The 15,586-nt window shown below is 35.5% G+C and overlaps 1 protein-coding gene across 2 annotated transcripts in view; it reads left to right on the top strand.

Annotated features, from left to right (window-relative positions):
* Positions 1-10,874, top strand: part of CDC73 (cell division cycle 73) — an 89,155-nt gene extending 78,281 nt beyond the window's left edge. The window contains exons 15-17 of one of the 2 annotated variants that reach the window (XM_055581829.1): positions 2,798-2,898; positions 9,307-9,448; positions 10,341-10,874. In XM_055581829.1, the coding sequence (XP_055437804.1) occupies positions 2,798-2,898; positions 9,307-9,448; positions 10,341-10,377 (280 nt within the window). In that variant the 3' untranslated portion in view covers positions 10,378-10,874. The remainder of the gene's footprint in view (positions 1-2,797; positions 2,899-9,306; positions 9,449-10,340) is intronic. The other variant, XM_055581830.1, reaches the window with a different exon arrangement.
* Positions 10,875-15,586: the final 4,712 nt, after the last annotated feature.

Here is a 15,586-nt window from a genome sequence, read left to right as displayed (position 1 = left end):
TAATTTGGATGTCTATAAGAAGAAGCATTGATGCTTTTGAACTGTGGTGTTGGAGAAGACTCTTGAAAGTCCCTTGGACTGCAAGGATATCCAACCACTCCATTCTAAAGGAGATTGGTCCTGGGTGTTCTTTGGAAGGAATGTGCTAAAGCTGAAACTCCAGTACTTTGGCCACCTCATGCGAAGAGTTAACTCATTGGAAAAGACTCTGATGCTGGGAGGGATTGGGGGCAGGAGGAGAAGGGGATGACAGAGGATGAGATGGCTGGATGGCATCACTGACTCAATGGACGTGACTCTGAGTGAACTCCGGGAGTTGGTGATGGACAGGGAGGCCTGGCGTGCTGCGATTCATGGGGTTGCAGAGTCAGACACGACTGAGTGACAGACCTGAACTGAACTGAAGAAGAAGCATAAACTTGTGGTAAACAGTAAAAAGTCTTTCCACTTGTCCACTTATTCTGGATCAGCTTTTGGAACAAAACAAGTAGACTGATGTTTTAGAGGGCCTATATTTTAGATTTTTGATTTGGAGAATCAAATTTTCCTTGGTAAAGAAATGGTAAGTGAAAGCATTGTTACTTTTATTGTGAGGGGATAATTTAATGAAAATAATAGCATCATCATCCCAGTTCAGCTCTTTTATTGAATTAAAATATCCTTTAATAAAATATTGAGCTATTTATAATATAAAGTGCCTATATATTCAGATACATGAATTACCTTAAATTATTTCATTAATCTAAGCCAGAATAAAAATACACAGTCTGAGTGTGCATTTCTCTGATACAGAGAGTGTAACACATTGACTCATTAGCTGAAATTTACCTTTGACGTACTCATTAGTCTTCAGATATTAGAAAATCAAGCCAGTGAGAATACTAGTATGTTAAAAATTTTAGTGAAGAATTAAGAGCTCTCGTATTAGAATTCTGTCCTAGTACCTAACAGAGATACTTTGAGTTACATATGAAGTGTAAGATGAGAATTTCAGGTATGTTTAAAACTCGTAGTAAGTCGAGAGTTACGTCATTTGTATGTTTGCACATATTTGCAGGAAACGGTCCTGCAGTGTGTGCAAGTGCTGTCACTGCATTGTGCTGCTGTTGTGTATCAGCTTGGGCCCTGGCCATCCGTGTCACAACCTAGGGAAAGTATTTTCCTTACCTTTCTTCTTCTCTTCTCTGTTAATTGTCCTTTTGGGAATTCACTGGGAGTAGTATTTTTATTATCTTGCTTCCCTGCTGACCCTGTGAGACTCAGAAGGATCTGGGTGACCTTTGTCTGACAAATTCCCTTTTGTTTAGCAGGCACCTTTGTCCTTCAACTAGTGTGTGCTGCAAGTTACGTCATAAAATTGAGAGGCCAATTAATAGTGTGCTCCATTCCCAAAGATGGTTTAGGCAGTGTGGAGCACATGTCCTATGAGATTTTTAATTTAAGATTTAATTTTAACCATAAGAGATTTTGAGCTGTTAAGAATTTTAAGCTGTGGTTTTTCACAGTAACTATGTTGTTGTAGGTCTTTAACTTGAAGGTAACCTTGGCTTAATATTCCCTTGGATGCGTAAAGTCTCCATCTAACCCAGTGATTATCACAGTATGGTCTGTGGTCCTCTGGGCATTCCCAGGGCCCTTTAAGGGAGTCATGAGGTCAAAACTGTTTTCCAGTATAGCAGTGAGTTGGCTGTTGTCATGATTTATCAGTCCCCATATAGGACGGTAGCATGGCTGGTGCACAAGGTCAGTCATTGGTTCCCCCCTCTCTCTCTTCACACCCTCCTCTTCTCCACGCTCTTCCTCCCTCCCCACGTCTTGCCTCCTGCTCGCCAGCATACTCTGCTGTTCTGTAAAATAGGGGTAATAGATTACCTCACAGGATTATTTTGAAGTTTAAATGTATAGACATGAATAGGTTGTGTAGACCAGCACTGGAACATAGTGAATGCTTGTGGTAAATCTTACAATGTTGGTTATTACTGTTAATGTTATGATTTTGCTTCCACTTCTTTAGTTGTAGGCTTAAACTGTTTATGGTAGTTGTTTTTATTGTAATTTCTCAAGTTAATTAATATTTTGTAAACTAATGAAATGTAAGGTCCCAGAAAGAGATTTGTGCTTTTTTAGGAACAGGAAGTTAAATGTCTGGGAAAAACAAGTTGGTTTAGCACACACACACACACACACACACACACACACACAAAGTAGAGAATTCAGAGTGAGTGAAATAGTTGTAAAACAACTGAAAAAGTTTAAAAGTTTAGGTGATTTCTGTACTCAGATTATTTTCCAGATAATCAGAAGAACTCAAAATAAGGTGTTGGAGCTTTAGTGAATAGTGAATTCAAAATACTGAACTATTGTAATTTATGCTATTTTTAATTAAAGCGAAACATTTAAGATGTGTTTGAATTTTAAATGATTTTAAAACCAACTTTTTCAATTAATAGATACACTATTGTTCCCTATTACATTTAGAAAAATAGGCCCACTAATATAGATCGGGCAGAGATAAAATTCTGAAAGGATCTCATGTAAGGACTGTGCACGTAATTATGTTTAAATGACTTAGGTGTTAAAAACAGCGCATGGGGAGTGTAGCCGTCGTTAACGTTCTCTACTGCTGTAACATAAAGAGAATGGTGGACATGCAGCACTGTGTTTTCCCTCACAGACGTGTGGACAGGAGACTCCACTGCAGGAGTGGTGGCGAGACTCTTTCCCTAAGGGTTGTAGTAACTGAGAATGCCTGAGCTACTCAGTTTCCGCTCTTCCCTTTCCTCTTCTCTGCTAACAGGGACCGGGTCGTAGCAGTTTTTGTGCAGGGTCCTGCTTGGCAGTTCAAAGGTTGGCCGTGGCTTTTGCCTGATGGATCACCAGTTGACATATTTGCTAAAAGTAAGATTCTCTTTGTTTTTACTGCCTATCTAATGTAGAAATGTTTTATTATTTAAAAATAAATTTAATAAATGCTTTATTATTTAAGAGAAAGAGCCATCTATGGCTCTGCACGTGATGTGTATATCAAAGGATTCTTATTAAGTACCATATATTTTTACTTTTAAACACCTGTGAAATATTTTAAAAGTCTTTTTTGGAATATTAATATTTTCTGTGTATTTATATCTAAAAGTGAATTATTGCCTATGTTTCAACATTAATAATTACTTGGTAGGTTGCTTAGAAATCATTAACCTTGTTGCATGTACATACATGTGGAATTGATTGCCAGTCTTTGAATAGGCTGACTTTTGCTGAACTAACAGTGCCACTTGGCTGTTGGCTGCTGTTCCCGCTGTCTGAAACGGTTGCAGCAGAAGCGGCCCTTTTCTATTTGTTCAGATCTCAGCCAATTACTCTCTCCTTTAGGGAACCCCCTCCTCTGACCATCCTGGAAGTAGCCTTTACTTCCTACTGGTGATCTCATGGTAACATTCGTTGCTTGACTTGACCTCATGTTTATATCTGTATTGTAAGTCCTCCGTGGCTGTAATGCCAGTTCCAGGATGCGAGCAGCATGGTCTGACTCATTGAGTCTCGTGTCATCAGCACAAAAAAGAGCATGGCATTGGGAAGCATTTTGTAGACACCTATTATTAAATATGTAGATTTCATGTATCATATCTTTTGTGGGTCATATTTTGGCATTATTAATACACCAAAAGTAGAAGAATTAAAGTCTGACTGAGTAGCAATTCCAAGAACTGTAGCCTGTCAGGCTTCTCTGTCTGTCTATGGAATTCTTCAGGAAAGAGTACTGGAGTAGGTTGCGAATTTCTTCTCCAGGGGGTCTTCCTGACACAGGGATTGAACCTGAGTCTCCTGCGTTGTAGGCAGATTCTTTACCATTAGAGCCACCAGGAAGCCCTTTTATTCGTAGGGATATTCAAATTATTATTTAATTTGAGTACCCAGTGAAGTTAGTATCAGTAATAAAATCGTGTTTTAAAAAGCGTCCTCATGAAACAAGTTTGTTTGTTAGAAATAACAACTTTAGTTCTTTTGAATGTAGATTGTGCTACTATGAAATCCAGCTGTTTGTTGTTTTAAATAAAGCAGTTTAGTTTTTGTCAGTGGTGCCACCGTTCTTTTAGGCCGAAAACTGCCCAAGCTTGAAAGCTTTTAATCATCATTCTCCTACCTTCATTCAGTTTTTAAAATGAATGCTAATATGACGATAGTTTTTTTTTTGTTGTTATTTCCAAAACCTGAGTAATGCACAGATTTGATAAATAGAAGTCAAAGATACAGAGAGAGTGGGAATTTTAATGAAAGCAAAATGTCACTGAACACTAATTTTGTTGTGTTTTACCTACTTGCTTGCCTTGTTGACTGGTACTGTAATAAACAATGATTAGAATGTCTTGAAGATAAAAATACTCTCCAAATTTCATTAAGAACATAACTTTTAATTGTGGTTTTGTTCAGATCATTAGTCTTCAAAAACTTAGATAAGGACTTAGAGAATTTTTTTTTTTTTAAGTTAACAATTATTATTTTCTTCCATGACTTACTCTTTCTCTTAAACCTTACTTCTTTACTTAACCAGCATTTAAAATGAAAGTACTCTTGCCCTTCCATCTAAAACACATGGGGAAAAAAACCCTTTCCTCTTCCCTCACCTTTTCTTCTGGCTTCCTCTCCTTTCCCTCCACAGCCAAGCCTTTGAAACAGTTGTCTCAATTTCTGTTTGATCGCAAGCAGCTGTGGTGGTACTCTACTGCTCACCCGCTGAACTGCTCCCACAGGGATCCAGATATTGGCTACTTTTGGTCTCCTTATAATATTACTCTTGATCCATTTCCTCTTCTTAAAATGTTCTTTTCTGAGGGCTTATTAAATTTATTCAGACTCTAGCTATTTTTCCTCTGGCTTTCAGTGACATCGGTGACATTTTTGTGTTCCTGCTTCTCTCCTGCTTTAATTATAGACACTCACTCGAGGAGATCTGGTGGCATCCCGTCACCATCTCTGTCCTTAGTTTTAAGTTATGTCTCTGGCTGATGTTCTGGGCCTCTCTGTCTCACCGATGACCAGGTGGCTCCCTGTGAAGTCCCATTGGTGCATCAGACTCTGCCTCTTCCAAGAGGAATCTGTTGTCTTACGTTCTCCATCCTCCCCAGACTGTTTTTTTCCTCAGTTTTTTTTTAGTAATTTGCATAAGCCAGAAATTTAGAAATATGTCATCTCCTAGCTTTTAGCTGGTCTGCTTGCTGTAAATTAACTCTTGACTGTTATAGCTTCTCACCTTTCCCCCAATCTACATGGAAAATGCTAATATCTGTATAGCATAGGGATAAACTGAGGGTACTTGGTGAAAAAATGTATTTTCTTTGTGCTGCATAATAAAATACAGAGGTTTAGAGAAGATCTTAAATATTAAACTCTATAAAATTGCCAAATAAAATCTTTTCAAAATTATGAGAAATTTGAGCTTGATACTGATTTTGTATACCTGTGGCGGATTCATTTTGATATTTGGCAAAACTAATACAATTATGTAAAGTTTAAAAATAAAATTAAAAAAAAAAAAAAAAACGGGGAAAAAAAAAAAATACTGTTTTTTAGGCTTGAAGTCCAAGATTTTTAAGTGACAATTTCTTCAAATTTTTTGGTTATCATTGAGAAAATTTTCTGATTTAATAATCTTCTCTATTCTGTCCCTTTGTCATTTTCCATGCCATCATCTATCTACCAAAATGCTATACGAGAGCACCTTTTCTGTTTTTTTGTTTCTGCAAAAAATGGATTGACAACAGTCATGCAGTTTGCAGAAAATGAACAACAACAAATTTTGTAAAGTTTTGCTTTAGTACTCCCAGATAACTGTCTAATTATAAAAGAATCTTATTTCTTCTATTTTTGGTGAGGCTTAAAAACTATGTCTTTTTCTGAATAAGAAAAATATTTTATGGTGATGTCTTGTTTAGGTTTGCTTGCCACCATTGCTTCATGCTAATAAGATATTTTGTGTGATGAAAGAAACTGTTTCCTCATTTTGTGACATAAACTTTTTGAACTCTGATATTCAGTTTTAATTTAAAAAATGTGTATTCTGTAAATAATACACAAAATAAATGTAAAAAATAAATGTTATGTAAACTAAATCTACTGAAATTAGTAAAGGGGATTATTGGCCCTTGTGACTTTAAATCAGTCATTTAAAAAATTATAACTCATGTATTTTTAAGAATGATTTGAAACAAATAATGAGATCAGAAAAGAGAAACGTGTAATGAGCAGAGAGTACTGAATAGTGACTTCATTTGATTTAAAAATTTAAACAAATATTTTTTCCATATATAATTTTTTGAAAATGGCTTTTCTGAATCCATAACATACAGCCCCTTTAATGAATTGGTTTAAATTGATTAATTTGAATTAAATTCAAAATAAATAATATACTCAATGAGGACACCTTTATGTATAAAAGCAAATACTTCAGCAATAATGTTTATGTGTTTTTTGGGCCATTGGAGGGTCACAAATGGTTTATTTTGTATTTTAATCAAGAATTAGACCTTGATTAATTGTTAACATCAAAAGCCAGTAAGCCTGCAAATGATATGGAACAAGCAGTCTATAAAGAGCTATTAAAAACAATTAACAGTCAATCATTTTTCTCTTTAGAAACTCCTAATACTAGAGATCATAATGGTGATAGTAATGTTTATATCTTGAATGTTGGAAGATAAAGTAAAAAATGGAAAGAAAAGCAAAACGTCTTCCATGTGCACAAGTAAAACTAACACTCCACTGATGATAAACTGATTGCAGATACAGTGATAAACTGCCGAGGATGGTCCAGCCAGATAGATAATCAAGGAGGAAGATTCAGAGTCAGTGTTTTGTGGTTACCTGTCAACCTTGGCAGCATACATTTGTTGGGAAGTTTTGTCCTGGAGTCTCTTATCTCCCCAGAGATAGCTTTTGAAAGTGAAAATAATTTCACCTTCTTGGTTCAAACTACCCAGTGGTTTATTATCACATTTGAAAAAAATTTGAGAATTTTTTTTTTTTTTACCATGGCTGAGTAGGATCTACACGTAGGACATTGCCTACAGAGAGTTGTTCTTGGGTAGGGCATTCTGAGCTTGCTTCTGCCCGAAATCCTGTTTTTCAGGATCTTTGCTAGACTCTTTTTATATCAAGTAAATATCTATTTCTAGGTCACCTTCTCTAGAGACCTTCCAATTCTTCTTTTTCATCATTTCTTACCATGTCCCATCATTTCTTACCATGTCCCACTTGCTAATTACCTCTTGAATCTTTCCTGTCATATGTGTATCTTCTCCCCAGTAGAGCAGATCTGTCTCTCTCTCCTCTACGTTTTATACCGTATCATTCAGTTCAGTTCAGTTCAGTCGCTCAGTCGTGTCCGACTCTTTGCGACCCCATGAATTGCAGCACGCCAGGCCTCCCTGTCCATCACCAACTCCCGGAGTTCACTCAGACTCACGTCCATCAAGTCAGTCATGCCATCCAGCCATCTCATCCTCTGTCATCCCCTTGTCCTCCTGCCCCCAATCCCTCCCAGCATCAGAGTCTTTTCCAATGAGTCAACTCTTCACACGAGGTGGCCAAAGTACTGGAGTTTCAGCTTTAGCATTATTCCTTCCAAAGAAATCCCAGGGCTGATCCCCTTCAGAATGGACTGGTTGGATCTCCTTGCAGTCCAAGGGACTCTCAAGAGTCTTCTCCAACACCACAGTTCAAAAGCATCAATTCTTCGGTGCTCAGCCTTCTTCACAGTCCAACTCTCACATCCATACATGACCACAGGAAAAACCATAGCCTTAACTAGACGGACCTTTGTTGGCAAAGTAATGTCTCTGCTTCTCAATATACTATCTAGGTTGGTCATAACTTGCCTTCCAAGGAGTAAGCGTCTTTTAATCTCTTGGCTGCAGTCACCGTATCATTGGTCTCTGCTAAACACTTTGCAGAGTGGGTCGTCATGTCTCTTAGGCAACCATGCAAGCTCCTTAATGTGACCTTTAGGACCAACATTGCTCTGAACCTCTGTGGTCTTCATCCATTTCCTGTGTTACTTTGCATGATGCAACTTTGTTAAATTTCTTTCGTTTCTAAACTAAACCAGTTTCTCTTTGAACATGCTCTTGAATCTTTCCTGTCATATGTGTATCTTCTCCCCAGTAGAGCAAAGCTCTCTCTCTCTCCCCAGTAGAGCAGAGCTCTCTCTCTCTCCTCTAGGTTTTATACTGTATCAGTGGTCTCCGCTGCGATTCATGGGGTTGCAAAGAGTCGGACATGACTGAGCGACTGAACTGAACTGAAACACTTTGCAGAGTGGGTCGTCATGTCTCTTAGGCAACCATGCAAGCTCCTTAATGTGACCTTTAGGACCAACATTGCTCTGAACCTCTGTGGTCTTCATCCATTTCCTGTGTTACTTTGCATGATGCAACTTTGTTAAATTTCTTTCGTTTTTAAACTAAACCAGTTTCTCTTTGAACATGCTCTTGAATCTTTCCTGTCTTATGTGTATCTTCTCCCCTGTAGAGCAAAGCTCTCTCTCTCTCCCCAGTAGAGCAGAGCTCTCTCTCTCTCCTCTAGGTTTTATACTGTATCAGTGGTCTCCGCTGCGATTCATGGGGTTGCAAAGAGTCAGACATGACTGAGCGACTGAACTGAACTGAAACACTTTGCAGAGTGGGTCGTCATGTCTCTTAGGCAACCATGCAAGCTCCTTAATGTGACCTTTAGGACCAACATTGCTCTTCATCCATTTCCTGTGTTACTTTGCATGATACAACTTTGTTAAATTTCTTTAGTTTCTAAACTAAACCAGTTTCTCTTTGAACATGCTCTTTTGTTAACTGGGTCACTTTCTTTCTGTGTTTGCCTAATTCTTACGCCACCCTGCCTATCCAAGCCTTTTCTGAATCCCGTAATCTGGGTAAACTACTCTCTGATGTTTCTGTGATATTCTACAACCTTTATTATGCTGTATGTGAGTAGGCATTTTCTTATTATCCTTCACTGGGTCATACACATTTTATTTTACTTCATTCTTCATTGCAGTCCCCAGTGGCTGGCGTGTATAAGCCTCAGTAAATTTTTGTTGAATTAAATGTTTTGGGAGATACTACAGTGCTTAGTCTCTATTTTAGAGATCACTTAGGTTGTAATGAAGCTTTTTCAGTAGAAGAAAGATTGAACTTTTTTTTTTTTTTTTTAAGTTTTTTTGGTTACTGTCTGTGGTTGGTTTTTTATTCCTTTATAAAATATTTTTATAATGTTGATTACAGTTTGAATAAAGAACATTATTTCTCCTACTTCTAGTTAAAGCCTTCCATCTCAAATATGATGAAGTTCGTCTGGACCCAAACGTTCAAAAATGGGACGTAACAGTATTAGAACTCAGCTATCACAAACGTCATCTGGACAGACCAGTTTTCTTACGATTCTGGGAAACATTGGATAGGTAATCATGATCCTAAAATGCACTTACTTCTGCTTTACTGCAGTTGTATTTTAGGTTCCTTAAAGTTGTGAACCATATCCCGCAGCTCCCCTTTCAAACATTGCTTAATTTGATGTTTATCTAAAATATGTAATTAGCAAAGTATCTTTGTTGTATTGACTTTGGAAACAAAGGGAGAAAGGGCTTAAAGCTTAGAGAGAATACTAAAGCTGAGTTCAAAGACTCAGATTTGGTCTTGGTTTTGCGATTTGGCTCTAATGAACCCTGTGACTTTTCTGAACCTTGTTTTCTGTCTGTCCAAGGAACTGGCTTTAAGCAGTCCCTTCATTTTTTGACAGGACCTTTCAAAAGGTTTCTGACTCGAGGTATGGGTGGGTACCTTGTAGCTTGTGAAAGGAATTTGGTTTTTGAATTTATCCTAATTACTAGTATAAATTGTTTTTTTCTAAAGCCCTTGACAATAATATCAGTTTTATAATTGGAAAGTAAGGACAGCGTATGATCACAGTACCACTGAACCTGTTCTCATTTGAGGTACTTTCTAAAGCCTCTAACTTTCTTGGTCTCTCTCCAAATATTATGTGTTTCCTCAGACTCAGAGATGATTGAGATAACCCAGTGGTTGTAATTGATAATATATTAAAGAGAATCATTTATTATCCTAGCCAGAAAGCTCTTACATTGTAGAAATTAATAAGATGAATGGTTTTTCTGGCTTACTTCAGAAATCTTCATATTCCCAAAGGTTACAGTATCTACTTTTTAGAAAGCAAAACATCCTGTTCCACTGTTGATTTTAAGCTTTAAAAATACCAATACTTATTTTTACATGTAGTATTCTAAAAATTCTAAAATTCCTATAATCATTATGACCTATTATCATATTTTTCAGGTACATGGTAAAGCACAAATCCCACTTGAGATTCTGAGTTACTTGTTTTCTTGCTTTTCTGGAAATCTGAATTAAGATGATAACACCACGGATATACCATGATACACCATGCTCGAAAGACTGGGACTGAAGCTTTATGAATTTATCAAGAACTTAAAAATGAAGAAGGTCACAGATCGATCTTTTATAAAACCTTATTTGATGATTTATGCTTCAAAGGGATGATGCCTGTCATCCATATAAGCAAACTTTTTGGCTTACAACTATTTTTTTAATATTAGTCTTCTAGTCTGTAATGGAAATTGTATATTTTGATAGAAGTTTTTTCTCCATTGATTACATTAGCATCACTTAAAATTTGTTTCTCTAGAAAATAAATACAGGTTACAAATGTGTATGTATATGTAGAGGTTATAAGGCTCTCTAAGCCATCTTGCTTCTGATTTTTCATTGCTCTTTAATTCCTTTTATTGAAAATACTATGTTATGAATGGTATTAAATTTTAGTCTCTGAAACTTCAAAAACCAAGCAAAGGGATGTGACTTTTGAATGAATCAAAATGTCAGCCTGTATGTGTACTATACTTTCTCTTTATTTAAAAAGGAATAATGAGAAATCAAGAACAGTTCTTCAGCTTTGGTTGAACTGTTCAGTTTTTCAAGACTTCTTTACTTATAATGAATACATTTAATGAATGTACATTCTTCTCACTGACTTTGGTAATTTTAAAACTTAGAGTGATATATTTCTATCTGTGATATCTTTCCACTTGAAAAATCTCAAAACACAAGATTAAAAACCTAATAGGCTATAATACTTTTTATTTTGGGAGCCAGAATATGATTCGGGGGAAAGAAATGTGTAAGTCCTTCTGCAGTGTAACTTTATCTTTTCTCATAAGTCCACCTTCAATTCTTCCTTTATATGGTATAGGATTTTGAGTCTTCTATTTCTAGGCATGTTCTTATCTTCCATTATCTTTAATATTGATAACTCTCCCAGACACCAAAGAACATATTTGCTTAATTAAGTGTCTGAACAGAAACAAGATGAAAACACTGGTATTTTTATGTGTGTATTCAATATCGTATAAAATATAAAACCTATATTTTAACTTAGTAAAATATTTTACTACTTCTGTACTTTAGACAGAGTGTTGCCTCCAAGGTACAATGAATGAGCATTTTTCTTGAGTCTTGATCCATCTTTTATTCCTTAAAAAGCAACTTGGACCCTTTACTGCCCTAAAGAGTTTTTACCACTAGAATTGTTGCTGATCATTCATCTTACGCCATTCCCGTCCTCCTCCTCCCCCGACATTTAACTCCTTTCTGGGTTAAGCTGACATTACCTAGCCTCATTTTGAAACTTAATGCTGTCATAAAAATGAGAAGCACTTATTATTTATTTTTTAAGTAACCACCAAAGTCCATGTCAGTAATGAATAGGAAAAATATTTATTCATATGAAATTTACTAGGTTCTTCAGGAAAAAAGCAGTCAGCATTTTAAATTATTAGGATTTAGGATATGTATAAGATTTGAACAGATTGTGCCCCGCCCCCCACTTCTTACCTTCTCTGCATCCTTTCTTCTTGAAAAGAAAACTCAAATTTGTTCACATTAGAATTTCTCAGTATATAAATTGTTTTCAAAATAAATTATGTATTGTATGAACTTTCTCCATGATGAAATAGTCAAGGACTAGAATCTGTAATATTTTAATGTAAGATTACTTGTTAAGACTACTACAAGTGGACATGAACTACCTTTCTATAAAGATTTTTAGTATTTATACTTATGTATGAAATTTACTTTTACAGAGTGTGGTTATAACTCAGAACATCTACTTTCAATAGGGTTTATTTTTCTATCTTGAATTGCCTTATGTGTATTCAAAGGCTCTGGAAATCATTAGGAAAAGTACAAATATGCTATTTCATGTATCTTAAACTCAGACCCTTAATACATACTTAATTTCTTTTCCTTTTTTAAAAATTCATTCCTTGGTCTAGGTCCATGGAATTCATTTTATAGCCATTAGGTCTAAGGGGAAAAAAAAAAAACCAAGCTTCTGGCCAATCACTCTTCCTCTGTCATGACTCCAGGTCCTGTAGCAGTGCCTGTCACAGTGCCTTGCGCATAGTAGGCATTCAGGAAATGTTCTGTGCATGAATGAGTGATGGAGTTTCAGTATAACTGGTTTATTACAAAGCATTGACTTTACTTGATCTTGGAGCTTAAAAATATAGAATTACAGTGAATGAAGAGTCCTATGCACATATTTTGATGGAAATGAAATACACATTAGTAAGCTTGATTTATCCACAAGTAACTGGAGACACCCGTGTCTTGTCCCACCAGTAAAATAAAGCTCCTTTTCTTCATTCATAAGATACCTTTCTGAGTCGGGCAACAATCAGAAGCTTGTGGGTTTCCATCAGCAGCTCTCAACTCTGACTGTATACTAGAATCACTTGGGGGCCTTTAAAACATTCCATTACCTGAATCCTGTTTCTGATTTTATTTGTCTGGGATGAGACCCGTTCATCAGTATTTTTAAAAAGTCCTTCAGGTAATTTTATGTTCAAAAAGGATTGAAAATCACTGGTTAAATATGAAAACAATTAAATATTGTGTCGTCTCCTCCTTTTTTTTTTTTTTTTTTTTTCTTTTGTGGCCACCTTTTGCACTAGACCATCCCCATTATTGGTGGTATTGGCCTATGAGTTCCACATGACAAATTCAAGTCTTATTTATTTAATGTAGGAATATTTTGTTTGATATTTAAATAATGTTTAATATATTTCCTTATAAACTAGTCTTATACTTTATGATTTGTTTCCCATGTATCCATCCTTTACTAACTTTTTCTTTCAACAGCAGCGTGACAACAGTCCAAAAGAAATAACTGATTTATAATGGGGAAAATTTCATAATTTTTAAGGTAGAAGGAAGTAAAGTATTAATTTCTTATCTGCCGTGCAGAATTAGACAAATAGAGTTTGCTTATGAAAGGAAAGAGGCATACTTTTTAATTGGTCTACACAGAAAAGTAAAAGTAAATTATTCAGATTCATTATCTAATGAACATTGAAGGAAATATTTTTCCTAAATAAAAAATATTGTGACTCGTAATAAAATCAAAGTGATGACATTGTTCTTTTTTTGGAAGGTGGGGAGGGGGGTATTTAGTTGCCATATTTCTTATTACATAGCAATTCTATTTTATTGGTATTAATAATAGAAGCTGTGATGATAAGGGTATACATATGTGGCCAGGAATAAATTGCCACTCTTCCAGATAACTGTTCTATGAGTCTTACTAGTTTATAAATTAGTTTATGAAATTTTTTAAGACCAGTGGTATATTTTATAATATTACAAATGCATTCTTTACAAAAGCTGGTCAAAATTAAAAGAACCATGAAAAATAATCACATTAACCTTAATATTATATGACTGAGCTTTTATTATTCAGTTGGATTTGATGTGAAATGGACTGCTCTAACCATGGTATATTAACTTTAGAAATAAAAAGGGGAGAAATGACTGAATTTGACTTAAGAATTGGATTAGAAATTTTGAAATGCCACGTGCTGTGTGTCCTGGCTAGCTCGAAGCCACATTGCCAGCTCATTGCCGACTCAAGACCCCAGCATGGTTTCTACATTAACATGTTGGAATAATAAGTAAGAAAAGAAATTTCAATGTATAATAGATGTATAAAGAATTACATTTAGTAAATGGATAATAGGTGATAACACTTCCAGGTTATTGGTCTGTTTGTTTTTTTTATGTATTATTTTAGGTAGTGTTTATAAGAATATCTTGGGAGTTATAAATGTGTGCCATTTAAGTGAGTAAAGTTAATGAAATAAAACTAATTTTATTGCCGAAGTTCAAAAAGGGTGATACTATGTCAAATTTTAGTAAATGACCTACCTCTCAGAATATTGCCACTGAATTCCATTTCTATCCACTTTAAAGTTACTAAAAGCTATTTAACCTCCATGTTTGATTATAGTGCTTCATATGTAATGCAGTTGATGTACATGGTATAGGCAGTATCAGTGATTATTTATCTATCAATTTTTTTATTTCTTAAGCAAAATGGTTCTTGAATAGAGTTTAGGTCGAAACCTGATAAAGTGTTCTACTCATTCTGATTTAATTTCACTGGATTTTAAGTCTCAGGTTTAATTGTGAATAAAACGTTTTGTAGTACTTTAATATTACCCCCCCCCCCCCCCGCAAACATGCATGCGCGCGCACACACCCCCCCCCCCCCAACCAAGAAGACAGAAAAATTACATTCAATCAAGAAGACACTGTAGTGTGGGGTAGGATATAGATGATGAAAGTCTTTATGTAAAATGATTCATGAGATTTTTTTTCAGGCATACTATTCCTCTGCTTGGGAAATAAATGCAATATAAGTTTCCGCTTTGAAAACTAAGTACATTTATAGTCACCTTTTCTGTTAATAAGTTAAATAATACAGCGACTCATAGTTCTTCATAAAGATAATAAACTATGTGCCTGGCTGAACTTACAGCTTGGTTATGGTCAAGTTTTCTATATCCTTGTAATAGAATTAAGAGTATATCTTGATAAAATGACATTATCTTTACAGTTTGAGCATCCCAACTTTTAGTTTCAAAAAAACTCTACTCCCACATAATCAAGTCATTAGCAGCAGCATCATATCGGTGGGGCCAGTAATAATGTGTGAATCTTCTGCAGCAGAATGTCTTTAATGAAGAGTTTAATGGGCCATATTCAAACTTAATTTCCATCCAATTCATAAGTGCCCACTAAATATGTATTTTATTCTGCTCCCTGTTCCTTTAACATCTGCTCTTGGATGAGCTTTCACCTAACTAAAATAGATGTAGCATGAGTTGTAAATGTTGAATTTGTTTTAGGGCTCAGAGGTGCTAGTATATAAGTAACAGCACATTGCCAAATAAGCTTTTTTTTTTTTTCTCTCATTTTCTAAAACACTTTCCTTTTATATTTAGTTGTATAATGATCAGCATTTATGGTTGGTTAGAAGACTTTCCCTGTCAGTTTTCTTAAATGACCACAGGAAAACAGTAAAATTAGCCCTGGAGAAGGCTGTGCTGTTGAGTCTGTCTCATAATTATTTGTAGATCCTTTGGCGTAGAATTACTTACAGTTTATAATTCACCCTCATCTAGAGAATGTTGATTTATATCATGAAACTGATATGAATAGGGCTG

This window comes from Bubalus kerabau, chromosome 5 (genome assembly GCF_029407905.1).
Source record: "Bubalus kerabau isolate K-KA32 ecotype Philippines breed swamp buffalo chromosome 5, PCC_UOA_SB_1v2, whole genome shotgun sequence".
Classification (NCBI taxonomy): Eukaryota; Metazoa; Chordata; class Mammalia; order Artiodactyla; family Bovidae; genus Bubalus; species Bubalus kerabau.
Note: the sequence above shows the minus strand (reverse complement) of the source record. Positions and strands in the feature narration are given on the sequence as shown.